The sequence below is a fragment of the Phyllostomus discolor genome, chromosome 2 (assembly GCF_004126475.2).
Source record: "Phyllostomus discolor isolate MPI-MPIP mPhyDis1 chromosome 2, mPhyDis1.pri.v3, whole genome shotgun sequence".
In the NCBI taxonomy this organism is placed as follows: domain Eukaryota; kingdom Metazoa; phylum Chordata; class Mammalia; order Chiroptera; family Phyllostomidae; genus Phyllostomus; species Phyllostomus discolor.
The window spans coordinates 23,776,304-23,794,514 of NC_040904.2; the positions used below are offsets into that span (position 1 = coordinate 23,776,304).

The 18,211-nt window shown below is 40.2% G+C and overlaps 1 protein-coding gene across 2 annotated transcripts in view; it reads left to right on the forward strand.

Annotated features, from left to right (window-relative positions):
• LEKR1 (leucine, glutamate and lysine rich 1) overlaps positions 1 to 18,211 on the forward strand; it is a 152,964-nt gene that overhangs the window by 92,113 nt on the left and 42,640 nt on the right. For both annotated transcript variants that reach the window (XM_028504822.2, XM_036017601.1), the window contains exons 8-9: positions 5,689 to 5,766; positions 6,386 to 6,589. In XM_028504822.2, the coding sequence (XP_028360623.1) occupies positions 5,689 to 5,766; positions 6,386 to 6,589 (282 nt within the window). The remainder of the gene's footprint in view (positions 1 to 5,688; positions 5,767 to 6,385; positions 6,590 to 18,211) is intronic.

Here is an 18,211-nt window from a genome sequence, read left to right on the forward strand (position 1 = left end):
GACCGTCGTAAATTACTGGTTGGTAAAGCTGTTGTTTGACTTCTCAGAAACGTCTGACACAGTTGACCTGTTCAGATGAGCTGTCTTATTCTTGGAGCTGTCTTATTACCACCATCTGAGATATGAAGTTCTAATTTTCTTCTTACCTCTCTGGTCATTTATGAGAATTTTTTGTCGTGCCTGTAGGTGGCTGGCGGCATTCCAATGTCAGGTATAGACCTGCTCTTCACATGATCCTAGATTGAACAGGCCAGGTCTACTTCATTCATTCATTCATTCATTCAATACAATATGCTTACTGAGTGATTATGTGCCATCACTGTTGTGTTCAGGCACTAGATATTGGACTAACAAGATTGGCAAGCTCCCACTGAGTTGTTTAGGTAATTTCAGATAATGTTAAGGGCAGAAAAAAATATAAAACAGGCATAATAGAATGTGAGTGGTGGGGAGCGGTGGTATACTTTCGATAAGAGGGGTATCCCTGAGCAGATGGCCCTCGAGTTGAGATCTGAGGAAGAGAGAAGAGCCAGCAGTACTAAAATGCTAGCATCTGGAAGCAGAGAGATCAAAGGCCCTAAATTCTTGGAGTGAGTTTTACAAATGCAAGAAACATGAAGAAGTCCAGTTGTGGCAGACACACTAATAGCTTCCAAAGACACACGAATAACTTAATCCCCTGGCTCTGTGAGCATGTTACCTTACATGCAAAGAGGGCTTTGCGCATGTGATTAAAGTTAGGATTTTGAGATTGGGAGGTTATCCTAAATCAGTTGGGCTGGCCCAGTGTAATCAAAAAGGTCCTTATAACCCTGGCTAGTGTGGCTCGACTGGGTGTGTGCCTCACACTGAAAGGCTGTGGGTTTGATTCTCTGTCAGGGTACACGTCTAGGTTGCAGGTTTGGTCCTCGTTCTGGGTGAGTATGAAAGCAACCAATGGATGTTCCTCTCTTTTACTCCCTCCCTTCCTCTCTTTCTCTAAAATCAATTAGCATGTCTTTGGATGAGGATAAAAAGTTTTTTTTAAAAAAAGGCTTTTGTAAGAGGAAAACAAGAGGGTCAAAGTCACAAATGGAGGTGTGAGGATGGAAGCAGAGGTTGGCATGATAGAATTTGTTGAGAGAAGGAGCTGCAAGCTGAGGAATATAGGTGGTCTCCAGAAGCTAGAAAGGCAAGGCAACAGATGCTCCCCTTGGGACCACCAGAAGGAACATGGCCCTACTGACCTATTGATTTTAGGATTTCTGACCTCTGAAGTGTACGATAGTACACTTGTGCCATTTTAAACCACTAAGCTTGTGGTAATTTGGTGCAGCAGCAGTAAGAAATTAATACACCAGTATGTTCAAAGCCTAGTGGGTAGCTTGGGTTTATTTAGAGGACAGTGGGAAACTACTGGAGTATCTTAGTCAGAGAGTGGACTGACCAGATTTACTTTAAGCAGCCAGCATGGCTGCTACCTGGAGAAGGGACTGCCATGGGAATACAAGAGCAACCAGGGAGGCTGGGTGGGAAGCTGTGCGTTCATAAAGGGGCGGAGTGACTGGTTCAGTGTACGGCTGTCGTGTGGAGACACAGAGCAGTATTATGTCAGAGGCCAACCTGACAAGGTTTATTGGTGGAGTAGATGTGGCTGCGGAAGAAGGGAACTGGAAAGGGAAGGAGAGAACAAAGGGTAGCATTTGGAGTTTTGCAGCATCAGGACAAAGAGCTGGAGGCAGTAGAGTGGCTGAGAGCCTGGGCTCCAGCTCCAGAGCCCACTGCTGGGTTTCAAATCCCAGGGCCACTCGTTAGTAGTAGTCACGTCACCTTGGGCACATTGCTTATCTCTCTGGTCTCAGTTTTCTCAAGTTTAAAAAGGGAATACGGGCTGCTTTGAAGGTTGCTTAGATATATAAGGTGTTACATTTTAGTATCATTACTGTATTGGTGCCTTTTACTGAAGTGAGAAAATCTGTAAGAGAAATGGATATTGGAGTGAAGGAAATAAAAAATGCTTTTGATCTGTTAAATTTGAGATGCCTTTGGTCAGCAAAGTAGAAATATCAAAGAGGTAGTTTGAGAATGGCTATTTCATATAAAGGAGTGGAATGGTATTGACCCTTGCCTTTCAAATTAAGGGAAAATATCCAATTATTTCATCTGATTTCTTTTGCTTTGATTGGCAGGAACACCAGGGGCCTTTCTGAAGGCTTAGCAGTTGAAGAGAAAGGATTAGCCCTGTTTGCTGGGAGTAAAAGGAGGAATGCAGTGTTTAAAGAGACAGAGGCATTCTTTCTATTCCTTCCAATGTCTTCCATCCTAATGAAGGTGAAGATCACAATTGAGTGGCGAAGGGGAGGCCGTAGAAAGAGTGGCTTAACTGGAGTGGGGGTGGGAGCTGGCTGTGGTTAGGGGAGTTCCTGGGATGATAGACTCTTTAGGGAGCAGGCTTTAAAAAAAAATGCAGCCAAGATTAATTGTCCACATAGTCACTAAAGGAACCTCTGAAGGGAGTTCTACTGTCCCTGCCTCTAGATTTGGAAGAGTGTGTGCAAGAGCCTGAACACAAACTGAAAGTAGTGGTGGAGCTGCTGGATCTCAGAGCACTTTTCCAAGTAACATTTCTGTTTGATTTCAAAGCAAATGTATAAAACTGGGAAAATACAGGAATATATTTAAAAAGACATTGTAGTTATTACATTATGATATATCCCTGTAGTTCATTTTTCTAAATAATGTAATTTTTAAACATTTTTACTTAGTGATCTATGGTCATAATGTCTTTACTTAGCGATCTCTTCCCGGTCATTACATGATACATTTATTGATTATTATTTAGTGGCTGTATGGCCTTCTAATCTATGGATAAACCATAACTTATTTACTAATCCTTTGTTTCTTTAGAATTTCCAAATTTTTTATTTTTATAAGTAAAATATAGCTAGTCGGGGGGTGGTTAGGGAGTAGAGGGATTGGGCAAAGAGGAAAAAGGATTTGTGGACACTGACAACAGTGTGGTGATTGCTGTGGGGTAGAGGAGTATGAGGGAACTAAATGTTAATGGGAAAAATACAATAAAGATAAAAAGTAAAAAGAAATAAAATGAATCCTTTAAAATCAAGGGTGCATTTGCTTTGGAAAACCATGTCATTATTGTCTACTGCCATGAAAACAATGAAATAAAAGGGAAGCTAAGTCCTAAAAAAGAATTCGTAGAGACAAATCTTTCTCCTCACACACAATTATACCCTGAGGATTTTTCCTAGAACCAAGCTTGCATATTTTTAAGGTTTTTAATGCATAATGACTCACTGTCCTCCAATAAGATTATACTGATTTTCGAACTCAGCGGCAGTTGGAAATACCCTTCTCTCCTAGCCAGTACTGGGTATCACATCTAAAAAAGAAAAAAGTTACTAGTTGAATTGCTAAAAATTGTATCCCTGCAGATTTGGCTCTTTGTGTTCTTGCCTTTGTGATGGGCCTGAGGAGAGCCTTTGCCCACTTTACTGACGGCATGCCAGTCTTCCCGATTCCTTCTTTCCTAATACGTTATTTGGAAACACTTTCCAAATACTCTGCTTCTCATCAAAATTTATACCTAGCTATAGAAACAGTTAATGATTTTCGCCTTTTCCAGTCTGTACTGTAGAGGTTGCTAAGTGATGATTTCCCAACTCTAGCCCTCCCTCCCCACTTATTAGTCAGCCCTCAGCAATTTAGTGTAAGCAAGAGCCTCCCTTCTTCCCATTTTTTAAAAAAAGGTATTATTGGTATGGACTCGTGAATTCCTGTTTTTTCAAGGGTTTGTAGTTTATTACTGTACTTAATTATTTTGGTACACAGGTTGTCCCAGATTTGGCTAGTGAGTCCGTTCGATCTGGCTCACGTGACATCGGAACACGATCCCATCATCTTTTATAAGTACTCCTTCCTTTCCGATGTAACAAGGCGTTTCAGATACACCTACTCTGCCCCACCCTTGGGGTGAGACGTCTCTCCGAGTAGTCCTGTTTCCCTTGAATGGGGAACTGTATCAGAGACCAAGATCAGTGCTCTAAGCGTGCTCCTCTGTTACTTGATTCCGGTGATGGTTTCGTTAGGCTGGGTTTCGTTCCAACCTATCAAGTTGTATGCAGTTCATTGTATGTCAACATAACGCCTTGCTAAAGCCATCTTACAAAAAGGAGAAAAAGGAAATAACATTTTATAGAAAGAGGCATTTTTTTCTTCAAAATACGGAAGACTGAAATATAGTGTTCAGAGATAAAACTTGGGTCATAAAACTCCAAAGAAAATCAAAGTGACTCCCATAAAGTACAAGAGAATTTTTTTTAGGGTGAAGGGACTTTGGTGTGCTGGGAGCATGAGCATGAAGCTTCGAGGGGAGCCAGCAAAATTTGTTTTTTGACCTGGATGGTAGTTACAAGTGTGTTTTTCTGAAAGTAACTTACTATATTATGTATTTTAATGTAATTTTCTGTATCTTACAATTTTATCATATTTTATTGGAATTTTAATCTTTCTTTGTACATTCACCTTTTGAGTATTGTTTCAAACCCCACTTATATAAGATCAAGACAAATGTTTATTTCAGATTTAGAATTTCTATTTGGTTCTTTTCAATAGTTTCTATTTCTCTGCTAAGGTTTTTAAATCTTTTCATTAATTAGATTCTATGAGCAGAATTATAATTGCTCCTTTAACAATCCTTGGCTGCTAATTTCAATATTTGGTTCATCTCAGAGTCAGTCTCTATTAGCTTTTTCTTTCTTTGAGAATGGGTTATGCTTTTCTGTTTCTTCCTATGTTGAATAATTCTTATTCTGGACATTGTGAATTTTATGTTATGGAGATTCTGGATCCTGTTACATTTCTTCAAATAATGATGGCAGTAGTATTGCTTTAAGCAGACAATCAATTTGGCCTCAAACTGCAATACATCCCTAGGGCAGAAGCTCCAATATCACGGGGCTGGTTGGGGTCTGCCCTGTGCTCATGTAGTTCTGAGCTCAGCCGGACGTGTGGGCAGAGTTTATGTGCAGTATGTGGGACTCTGTCTCTCGGGCTCTCACCTCTTCAGGGCTCACCCTTTAATTTACAGCAGCTGTGGTTTCCCCACACACTGTCCTCTAGTTCTTCAGGCTGTAATGACTGTGAGTTTGAAACCAGTTTTCTACCAGAACTTTAGCATCCCCTACATGGTGCAGACTGGGGCCTGCCATAAGTGTAAAACCATTGAACAAACAAACAAAAACCTGGTATCATGCTGTTACCTCACTCCAAGTGTTGCCTTCCCTCCAGAACCTGCCTGCTTTTGGTCACTTTCCAATACGTTTACATAGGAGGTTTTCTATTTTTCCAAAATGTTATCCAAAGTTTAGACTTTACATTTGATTGAAGACCAGTCTGATAAGAGCTTACGTGGCCATTATAAAAGTAGATGAATATGGTAAGAATTTTTTTCTAAATAAAGTAATGATAAAGAAAAACACCTATAGTCAGACTAACAGATTAGATTTCTTTTGGCAAAGAAAAATCCTTTGACTATATATTTGTAATTTCAAGGAAATCTGTGTATAAAACCACAAATAGAATATGAGGATAAGAAAAGTAATAAAGAAAAAACATGCTTTAAGAAAGGAAAACAGTTATACTTCAACGATTTTGAAATAAAATATTTGAACCACTTGTGTATTATTTTAGGAATAAGCGTAATGAAGCTGATGACTGCCAGAGAAAACTTAGGAAACTGAAGTTTGAATCCATTATTTCTGAATCAAGGTACACATTGCAAACTTTTTAATGAATAGTTTTTAGCAATTGAATTTGCAACCATATTTTAAATAACATTTTATTTAAAATGTGTTTAGTTTTTCTTATTGTATTATTTACATATTACCTAATTCAAGTTTATAATATGTTAAAGCTATTTATTGATTTTTGCCTCTGCCTAGATGGGAAAATTTTAATATCACAGAACTATTCATTTTCTAGACTTTTTAATTTTTCTAAGTTAAAGTTATAGTCTCCTGGCTGGCATAGCTTAGGGGATTGAGCGCGGGCTGGGAACCAAAGTGTCCCAGGTTTGATTCCCAGCCAGGGTACATTCCTGGGTTGCAGGCCATAACCCCCAGCAACCGCACATTGATGTCTCTATCTCTATCTATCTCTAGCTCTAGCTCTAGCTCTAGCTCTAGCTCTATCTCTATCTCTATCTCTATCTCTATCTCTATCTCTATCTCCCTCCCTTCCCTCCCTAAAAATAAATAAATAAAATAAAATAAATAAAGTTATAGTCTGTTATCTCAACTGGGATCTCCATATACCTTTGATAAACATGAAATATAGTATCTAATGCATATTAGATGGCATTAATGGCATTTTTTCTATTCCTTTTTAGGCATACCAGATTGCTTAAAGAGAAAGAAGACTCTTTAGTGGCTTGTCAACAGATACATAAAACTTTACAGGAAGAACTGACCGCAAAAGAAAGGCAAGAAGAAGACATAAAAAGAAGACTTACCCTTGCAGAAAATGAACTGGAGATAACCAAAACTCTTCTGAGTCAAGTGAAGGAAGAGGTTGCAACACTGAAACGTGACAGGTGCAGTCAAGAATAATTTCTCCCCAAAATGTTTTATGCTTATGTCAGCATTCCATATATATTTGAAATGTCATGGTTCTACATATTTTAATAACAATGAAGTCTCAGGATCAAACATGTATTTCACCTGAAAGATTGTTACATCCTACCACCTCATTTTATAGGCATCAAGCTAAGCTTCAGTTGGTTAATTTTCTTGCTTAAAGTCATACAGTTAGTTAATGAATGTAGAGATGGAACCCACATTACATCTGGTGTTCAATTTTTATCGAAAAGACTCAAAAAGGCCATGTGTGGTACTTCGTTGAATTTTGCCAGGGCCAGTAATTGGTGGTCTGTTGTTTTCCAATAGAGAAAAATCTTTTTATATCACTTTTCCCTTTTACTGGTTTCTCTTTTCTTTTCTTTGTTGTTTGTAAACACCTCTTACTGAGGATTTGCCATAAGCACAAATACCCCTGGTATTGAGGTAGTATCAAGGATGCTAAGAAGAACATTTACCCAACCTTCCTAGATATGTTTGCTGTTAATTTGTCATTAAATTAACCATCTCTGAACTTTGCATCTCAACCCTACTTTCTAACTTTCTGTTTTCATTTGCCTGGCCCATCTTTGCTCATTCTTTCCAAGTCTTTTTGCTTTAAATGCTTATTTGATATATACCACAAATTTTGGGTTTGTTTTATTGGTTTTTATCAAATCTGGGAGTCTTTAATAGGAGATGTTATCCCACTTACAATTCTAGAAGAACACAATTTCCTTAAGGGCAAGAATTTTTGTCTTACATTATTCTCTGTGCACAGAAAGTACTATTAGGCTATTGGTTTTTCAGTCTTCCTATCATTTTTATCTTTTAGCTTATTTTTATTATATTCATTTCATCTCATGAATACTTGGCTGCTTTCTGATTTAGAAGAATTATAATTTTTGTTTTACTTCTTTATAAGGGCAACTGTTCGCTGAGGAAGAGTCTGGTAGTGGGGCCCCAGGAATGAGTACTACATAGGTTAGAATAAGGTTTGTTGTCTCAGAATTTTCTCCTAAATATCTGTCTGCAGTCCAGGAGTCCAGGCTAGCAGGGCATCTGCCTAGTTCACAGGGGAACAAGCCTTGTGTCTGGTTCATCCCGGGATGATAGACGTTAACTTCTGTTTGATTAAATAAGATGAACAACTGCAGAGCTGATTACTACCCACCATTTCTTCCTTTTCTGCCATACCAATAACCTGCTTTTTGCAAAGATCATACACCTTGTAGTTACATGCCTCTTCCTTCTACCTCATGACCTCTCTCTGCCATTTTGCAATTATGTAGTTGCTCAGCACATAGCATATTAGAAGCAGGAAATTTGCAAAACCAGGTTTACTAACAACATGAAGGAATGGCAGCTGAAACATTGAGATAAAAACAATAATAGCAAACAAAAAATTTAAAGGTATTGCCATTTCACCCAGTATACAATAGAGACAAATGTTCCTACATGCATCAATAACCTTGAACATCCTTATATTCGGAACATGGGGTAATAATCAATGGCCATAATGATGAAGGACTGGAATCAGAAAGATTAAAATCAGCTACAGAAGGATTTAGAGATGCAGCTACACTGAGAATGGTAGGAAGGGCAGAGACTCGAAAAGAGCTGGCCTCCCTTCCACACACTGCGGCCGTGGCACATGTACACCATGGAATGCCACTCAGCAGTTACAAAGAAGGAAACCTTACCCTCTGCAACTGCATGGATGGACCCGGGGAGCATTATGCTAAGTGAAATAAGCCAGTCAGAGACAGACAAGTGCCACATGATTCACTGATACAGGGAATCTAGTGAACAAAATAAACTGATGAACAAAATAAAACCGGAGGCATGGACACATGGAACAGCCTAACAGACCTCAGACGGGAGGCGAGTGGGAAATCAATCTGGGAAATGCCATTTGGGATTAGTGATAAAATAAAATGGTTTCTTTTTAATGCTTACTTAATAAATTATCTCTGGCTGCAATTTGAAAAAGGCAGTTTTAATTAGTGTTTTGAGAATTAATAACAATAAATACAGAGCTTTCTTGAGGGATTGCTTTGGAATAGCACACTCACCCAGATGTGTACATGTTTTGCTGTGTTTTTGTAAAAAATTCAGTATGATTCTAATCTTTCCTTCTGTTGTAAGTGTTAAATGAGAAGGATAATTTCTTTAAGTTTTCAGAGAACAGGGGCATCACTGAACTACCTCTTTCTCCTCTTCTTGCCCCTTTTTTCCTCTCACATCCTTACCCTTTTCCTTTCTTTGCTTTCTGTATTTAGTCTACCTAAAAGCAGGCATGATATTACTAAGTCATTTGGTGGCACTAAGTTTATTGACAAGACATCTGTCACATAAAAAAAATTAAAATATACTTATGGAACAGTAACTTATCATATTATCATAGGATTATTCCTAGACATAGGATTGTCATTTTCCTTTGCCCTAGGCTACCACTTTCAGATTTTTTTTTTTGTCTGCCTTGTCCTCAGTTGTATCTTCAGAGTTTGGCAAATGTATCCACTCAAAGGACTTGGCTTTGGGTACTTCGGTCAGCCAATAAGTATTTGTTGAGCATTTACTATATGCCAGGTGTATGTATCCTGGGGATACAACGGTGAATCTGAAACTTCCTGCTCTCATGAAGCTTACATTCTAATGGGAGAAACAAACAGTAAAAAAGTAGAGAACTAACTAGAATATTACAGATTGTGGTTATAGATAAGTAAAGAGGTTTTGTAGATAGAGACTGCTAGAAGTGGTGGAAAGGGTGTTCATAAAAGTGACTTCAGAGATGATACATCGAGGGAGCAAGTGCAAGTTTCCAAACCGAAAGGGAAGGGCTTTCCAAGCCAAGAACCAGCGTGAGAGTTCTCGGAAATGACAGTGTGACTGGAGGGCTAGCAAGTGTGAATGAGGCCGGCAAGGGTCACGTCATGCAGGCTTTGCTCTCCACGTTGCTGCTGCAGAACTTTATCTTCCTCTGGCTGCAGGAGCAACCCGTTATTCTGCCGCTTCCCTGTCTGTGTTTTGGATCTTTGCCCCTCCCCACTGCAATCCTCTGACAGTGGACATTCCTTACAGTTCATGCACGAATTTGGCTTTTCTCTCTTCACTTTCTTTCCTTCAGTGAACTTTCTTTCCTTCAGTCTGCTGAGCAAGCACCAATGGAACCTTAAAAAGCGAGGTGGCCCTAAGCAGTTGGAGAGTGAAAGTCCCTCCAAAAGGAGGAGCTGGGCTTAAGAAAATCTTTTAAAATAGAGACGCAGAGATGCTTGTTTGGTAGGACTGGGTAGTGCTCAGAAATCTGCTACACAACAAGGTCCCGAACCATCGCTGTGGAAGGGCCGCAACCAGCCAGGCTGCCAGATACGCTCACCAAAGGCCAGAGCCCAACTCGCTCACAGAGATAGCACATGCACCCCTAAGCGCAGCCAGCCTGTCTGCATGCTGCCCCGCCGCCCCGCCCCCCCTCCCAGCGGCAGAGCCCTTTTGCTGAAGTTCCATTGGGACCACAGTGAAAAAACATACAACTTAGAAGCTATATAGTTTCAGAAGATGAGAAAAAGATGTAAAAAGCCAGAACTAATCCTGGGGGCGGAGCCGGGGGGAAACTGGCAGAACTTCTGAATTTGGAGCCAGAAAGGAGTTAGTGACTGGGGAATAATCCACGTATTAGTGCAAATCTACTAATGGTGCATTGCTTTCTCCCTCACACTCAGCTGAGGAAGCTGGATTAGAAGAAGCTCCATGGGGGAGGACGAGAAGTCGGTCCTTTGAAACTGGGGATGCTGGGGGTGAAGAAGGCCTGTGGCCAGCGTGGTCACAGACACGTTGAGGCTGGGGGAAGGGGTCTGCTTTGTGGACAGGAGGAATGCAGCAAGATGCAGAGGACAGTGCCAGAGGAAAGCTTGGCTGTTTTTAAAATCCTGTGTAAAAAGAGTCCACGGATCTCATTTTTCTGGGCTACGAAGGCTCTCCGACCAGAGCCAGAACTCTGCTCAGACCTTGAATTCATGATACCACTTTGTGGATTTAATAGAGTTCTGTGGGCTGGCCTGTGGGCCTAATTCCATTTTTATGGAAAATTATTTTGATGGTGAAATATGTTCTGAGTCCCCTACAACCAACTTACGAATGGATTTTATAAGGCCACATGTGTTTGAGCTTGGAGACTGCCCACATATAACACTCAGAGAAATTCATGCATGCACTAACACGTAGCCTGCACCCACACTGCGGACCACACCGCAGTTTATAACAGCTCTCGTGCCCTGCGCGTTCCCAAGAACTGTTACTAGCCCTATCTTGGCACTTTCCAAGAGGAAATATAGATAAGTACTTGCTGTGATTTACTTGTCAATAACATGATAAGATTGACTTGTCAATAACATGATAAGATTTACTTGTCAATAACATGATAACACGTGAAGAGCATTTTTGAAGGAAAAGCTTAGTCAAAACCAAAGTTAGGTGCAAGTTGCTTATGTTAAATTATTTTGTAAATAAATAATATATGGCTATATTACTCTGTCTATCTAGATATTTCTCTATCTTAAATGAAGTTGTTTTAATTGTTTCCTATCACTGCAAAGATGTATCTTTCAGGCTTTAGGGAAGGATTTTATTTTTCCTCCCCCACACACATAATATTAACTTCTTTTTTAATTCCCTGGTCCTCTCTTCTTTTTATTTTTGTCATTTGTTTTAATTGGAAGCTGTAAACCCTCACCTTAGAAAATATACACAACATCTAGCAAATTATTTCAAGAAGTTCGGGGAGTTTCCTGTTTTCCTGTGTGTGACATGACCCCATAATTAAATGGGCCTGTATCCTCACGTTCTCTCTCCTGCCCCTCTCCTTCTCCCTCTCAGGCCCTCTTACACACAACGCACGAGTTTCACAGTGTGGAGAGCCCTCTCAGCGCTGGTGCGGACAGGATCTTGTGTTCCACCGCCCTGGGGCAGACACCTGTGTCCTTGCGTGGCGCTCAGTGGGAGGAACGAGGGGCTGAGAGGAAGCCTGGACTCCGCTCTTGTAGCCACTTGCCACAGAGGAAGGGGCTCATTTTTCCTGCACAAGTATGCCACTCTCCCTCAGCCCTTACTAAGCCCTTTGTCCCTAGGTCTGCCCCTGTCCACAGGGAACACTTTTTCTAGTTCACCAGCCTGGAGGGGAAGTCATTTCCAAATGACTAGCGCTGCTGGCAGAGCCATGGTCCTCACCTGTAAAGCAGGTGTCATTTTCCACATGAGGAAACAGCTTAAGCGAGGCTACATTTCTTGCTCAGGGTCACATCACTGACAGAGACAGAAATGAAGCTCTATGTGTCTAACCTTTATACTCCATGTTCTCTCTGTTACAGTTTGCACAATTCCCTCAGCATCTGCCATAAAATGCTCAGTTTGGCCAGCTTCCGTTCATGGGACTTCTCTTTCTCAACCAGGTTGTAACACCGTCTTCAGGGGACTCCCACCCCTGCATAAAGCAGAAAGACCCAGAGTGTCTTCTTTGTGTCCCCTCTCTTCCATCCCCCACCCCTCCACTCTTTCGGGGTTCTCCTGTTCACTATAAATATAAATAAATATAAATATATAAATATAAATATAAACAGGGAATGTTTTGTCTTCTTCTCTCCGATGTCTCGGCAAAATCAGAAGTAGAGCTCTATCTTCAGAATAAAAATAGAATACAAACATTCCCAACACATGCTAGAAGAAGAGAAGACCAGTGTCTATTGAGGCGTGTGCTATTTTCATGAAAGCTAGACGCCATAAGCAGTATACAATATAGAAAAGAATCTGGGAGCAATGCTTTAAGGGTCTGTTACCTTGAGGTAATATGGCTTAGTATTTTTTTAAATGGACTTTAGATTTAGGCAAACATAGGTTTAAATTTCAACTTGACCAGTCTCAAGTCTGGACAACTTAACTACTTCACACTTCATTTTTCTTATCTGTAAAATGGGCATATTAGTAATAGCTATCTCATTGTGAAGATCAACACATCTATAATAGTACTGTGCCTGGCAGATTGTAGATGCTCAGAAGGTATTAATTCACTCCCTCTCCTCTTTCCTGACACTGCCTACCCCTTGAAGATCATACCTTACTACTTTTGATACCCTGTACTGGTGACGTAGATATTCAGTAAGTGTCTGTTGAATTGAAGATTATCTGCCTGACTCTTAGGGTTATAAAGATTAGTCCATGGAGTGCTTCGATTTGGATGCTATCCTGTTAGTTTAAAGGATTGTGAAATGAAGTGGCCTATGTAACATCATTCTGGAATAACAATCCACACTGGGCTCCCCTCCCCCCAAGACTTCTTTCTTTCTCTGATTTCTTATCCATCAGCAGCTCTCAGAACAAGAGGCTGACTTCTTATGCTATCACAGGCTTACTGCTTTTAATGAAGGCAGAATTTGTGGCAAAATCAAACTCATCAGTTTGACTGACAATGTGAAGACAATTGAAAGCTGTCATTTAGCTTTATGCCTTGACATTTGTTTGCAGTTACATTTTTAACTGCAACTAAGGGAGTCTTGATTTTTTGCATGTGTATAAGAAATTAGATTCTCATTTTCTTTTCGGTCTAAGAACTTAAAAGTTAAAGTTTTAAAAATAAACACTCTTAATTGTGAGTTGATCCTAGTTTTCCAAATGTGCCAACTCCCCAAAACATTATTTTAAAAAATCTCTGTCTGGTGAAGTTGCAGGCTGGGGCGCTCAGGCAGCCGCCCCTCCTCTCACGTGGGAGAAGCGGAGGCGGCATCAGAGAGTCCCGGGCTCGTGTGAGCCGGAGCGGCTGTGCCACTTGTGAATCACATCACTTCAGAAACCTCCATTTCTTCTAAGAGTTGGGGGATCGCATTCATGTATTTCCAAAGACCAGCAAGAAAAAAACCACTGTATTCCTAGAGACTAAAACGGTGCCTGACACTAGTAGGTGCTCATAAATATTTGTTGATCGTGTGGATGTATGGGCGGGAATGAGCTGAACCCCAGTGGGACCAGAGCTCCCAGCGTTTCTCTGAGGGTCAGAGGGTCTCTGACTTGCCCGAAGTCAGAGCCGGGACTACAGTTCTGTATTCTGGTGAAAATCTTTTTTATTGGGTTCTTAGTAAATCCAAACGTAGGACCCAGAGTTGTGTAGTTTCCTATAAACCTAAAGCGGCAATTTCTGTAGAACTGGTTTGGTTCTAAAGAGGAAATTGAGTATCTGCATGACAGTCAAAAACAGCTGTACATTTCAGCTTTTTATAACATGAAAAATAAGATTAAAAAAGATTAAATAAGATTTAAAAATTAGAGCAACATGCCTCTAATAATTATGTTTTATTTCTTAAATTCCTCTAGATTTCTAGCAGAAAGTCTCACCAGAGTCAAAGTTGATCCTTAGAGGTCCCTTCAACACAGGATTCTTTTTTCTCAATCAGTTTCTTAAGATGGTTTCTTATTCCTAAACAATGTGTAAGCTCTTCCATAAGTGTACTGTATAAGTGTGCTCTTTATTTTTTTTAAAATATTTTATTTATTTTTAGAGAGGAAAGGGAGGGAGAAAGAGAGAGAGAGAAACATCAATGTGCGGTTGCTGGGGACCGTGGCCTGCAACCCAGGCATGTGTCCTGCAAGGGAATCGAACCTGCGACACTTTGGTTTGCAGCCCGAACTCAATCCACTGAGCTACGCCAGCCAGGCTGTGCTCTTTATTTTTAAATCAGGATTATCTTTCTTTACACATACAGTCATCTCTGTGTGCATCACTCAGTGCGCAGCCCATGCTAATCAAGGACGGTTAAGTGTTTGTAACATCACATATAATTTTTCCTTCTGCCTTGTCCCGTGAAGGAATCACAGTGAAGAGTTTTTGGAGTTGGGAACAGAGGTTCAGCAGGAATCAAAGATACATAAAAATCCTCATTTCTGTCGTTATAAGTATCAAGCAAACTTACCATCACAGACACAAGTTTGTAATTTTTATAACAGTATACTCAAAACACCTTATACTTTGCACAGATTCATAAGGAACTTTGTAATTCTTTGAAATTCAGTGAATAGTTATACTTCACTAAAATTGTTTGAAATGTGATTTATATTTTAGCTTCCCTAATCTACTGGACTTTCACAGTTTTGTTCTAAAGGGATACACCTGACAGTGGTGTTTTATACTGGTTTCATCAGAGGAACGTGTATGGAGTGGATTCTGCTTCTGGTGGCATCAATCAAAATTATAACTGTCTCCAGGGAGACTGAAATTTGAGCATCTCAAATGTTCAGTACCATCCATTTTATAGTACAGGTAATTCATAATGTACTCACAGGCACCTGTCTGAAAATGCTCCTTGGAATTTTCTAATCAGAAAGACCTCTTTTTAAATAGGAAAACTGGCTTAAGAAATAAAGTAGATGAAATTGCTGGAACTCTGCAGTCTGGCCGTTTCTAACAGGCACATGGCCAGCCACAGCCATTCTATGATAATTTTGAAAATCAGGTAAAGTGCCACTTTATTTCCGTATCCCAAGACCCTCAATCCCATCTGCAAATTCCCTCTGCTATATATGGTAAATCATCTATGGAAGGAAGGAAGTAGAGAAAGTTGTTTCCCAGCAGGGCAAAATCACTAATGCCCTCTTCCAATGTGACCAGCGCAGACAAGGACATATCGGAGAGGAAAACCAGGAGCTGCGGCGAAGACTGAACTGAGAAATCACTTCCATGGGGAAGAACCACAGACTAAGCAAAGAATGATTCCCACCTCCAGGCTGGGAAGCCTCACAGTGGCTTCCAGTGGGATTTCAGAGTGGCGATGGGCTCCACCTAGGGCCAGGTGACTTACTGGGTACTTCCCAGTGAGAGGACTGTGCTGCCCACTCTTTGTTGACATCAGACCTGGCCACTTGACTTGTTCTTGCCACTGAAAGGTGGGAGAAGTGATGTGCACCCATTCTAAGCAGAAGCTCTAACAGATCCTATGCTTTGGCAAGTTTTGTTGTCGGTGAGCCACAGAATCAGAATTCTCACGTAAGAGTTGCTCCTTGGGCTGCTTCCTGGAACAAAACGGGGAACAGCTCAGCAGATGACACCTAATGAGCAAAAAAATAAACACACTTTGACATTGTGAGTCTTTGAGATTGCAGACATGTTACGTTCCGGATGTCTCTGAAATATAAAATTAGAGCAGTCAGTGGAGAGCTGGATATGTGAGTCAACTACGCAGGGAACAGATAGGAGCTGGAGATAAAATTTGGGAGCTGTCAGCATCTGAATTGCATTTTAACCATAAGAATAGATAAGATCGCCTAGAGAAAGAGTAGAGAGAAAAAAAAGTCCAGAACAAAGTGCTGAGAACACAAACATTAATTGACAAGTAGAGGAAGATAAGTCTGCAAGGGAGACAGCAGTGGCCACATCTTTGGAGGAAAGCCATAAGTGTGGTTTTTCATGTAACCCTACGTTTGCTGTCCTCATTCTGTGTTCCCTCTGCTCCACTTCCTTTTCTCCAGCCCTCAGACTGCTGAGCAAGCATCAGGACCTCCTAGGTCTGCCTCACACTTTAGAAGATAAAGCTTCTTCTTACATTGCTGGATTTGAGTGTCATATGGGCAGGGACCCAGCCTTCCTAATTCGCCTCTGTTCCTCCAAGGCCTGATGGTGCTGCCTTGCTCATAGTGTGCATGGTGGTCAGTAAACCCGTCATACTCCTCGCCTGCCTTGGTCTCTCCCTGTTGCTCTCTTTCCCCCACATACCCATTCTACTCTGTACTCAGGCTTAGCTGTATTTGTAAGTACGGAGTACATACATGGAAGGTTCACACAGGTGCAAAGGATAAAAAAGTACAACACAATGAACATCTATGTATCAATCACTCAGTGTAGGGAAAAGAACCTTAGCTTTGGCTTTGAACCCCGTGTGCTTCTCCCCAGTTCCACCGCACTGCATTCTTCCCCAGAGGAAAACCACCAAAGGGCACTTTGCGGTTCTCAGCAAACTAGGAATAAAAACATCTACAAAAACCACGGTAGCTTATGCCTGTGATTTCTTTGCTTCACTCGATGATTTTACCAAATACGTTTGTATTCCTAAAAAATGTTAGATTTCTATATATTTTATCTTTATAGAAATAAAATCACGTATATTACCCACTGATTTTTTTCTTTGTGCTCAAGATATGTTTCTGAGCTTTGTCCATAGTAATGCACGTGGCTGAGAATCATTCATTTCTTCATCTATAGTTTATTCTAAAGTATACCATTATTTATTTACCCTTTCTGCCGTAGTTGTATAACAGAAGTTTTGATATAGTAGAACAAGGAGGAAGAGTGAGAGATGATTCAGAGATTTCAAGCTAAGATTTTGACTGTTACAGGTTTTCAGAAGTAAAAAGGAAAGGCAAGATCACAGGAAATGTGATCTTGATGAATTTGAAAAATTCAAGATCTTGAAATTCAATTTTTCTTGAAATTCAAGAATTTCAAGATCTTGATGATCTTGAAAAATTCTGATGAATTTTTTCTTAAGTGTGAAATCTTTGGTGTTGATGGATCATTAGAGATTTCCAATGATTACAAATGAGAGTCATGAATTTGAGAAAAGGGATCAGAGCAAAGGAAGAGGTTGGTGATGGAAAACAAAGGGCGTAGAAGAGGAATAAGCAATGGAGAAAAGTCACCTACATGGACGAGAAGACTCGCGGAGATCACAGAAAAGGGAGGAGCCCTGACCCAGAAGCCTGCTGTTGCCACCGCTTGTGATAGTCAAAGGTTTAATTTCAGTGCCCCATGAAAGGTTCTCGTGAATCGCCCCACACGACCTCCACCAGGAGGATCACAAACTGAGCTTTAAGATCTGTTTGTGTGAATTGAAATATTAAAGTGTTCTTTGTGTTTTCAGTTTTCTGATTTTTTTTTTTGTATTATACCATACCACATCTCAGACATTACCCTCCCATTGGTTTGTTCCTACTGGTACTTGAGAAAAGTTAAAAAAAAAAAAAAATAGCCCTGGCTGGCGTAGCTCAGTGGATTGAGCGCGGGCTGGGAACCAAAGTGTCCCAGGTTCGATTCCCAGCCAGGGTACATGCCTGGGTTGCAGGCCATAGCCCCCAGCAACTGCACAGTGATGTTTCTTTCTCTCTCTGTCTCCCTCCCTTCTCTCTCTAAAAATAAATAAATAAAATCTTTAAAAATTTTTTTAAAAAGTATACACTTAAAAAAAAAGAAAACAAAACCCAACTCTCTTCTTTAAAAAAAAAATAATAAAAAAAATAAATCTAGCAGAAACCACAGACATGTTGATTTCATGGCATATTCCAACATAGTTGCCTTTAAAAAAACCAAAATTTGTCTAGTGTTACAATTTAGTCATAAACTTTAGAACCACGATGTATAACATTTTATTATATTTGTGATTCCATATGTTATTACTATTTCATGCAAAAACAACCCTACTTATTACACAGAAATTAAGCCCAAGAAAATACATACCTTATATGAAGGGTTTGTAAATTACTGTTAACAGTTAAAATCATATCTAGTAAGAGTATATATATTGCTTAAGGGAATAAACAGACTAAGTTGTGAAATTATATTCTCTGAG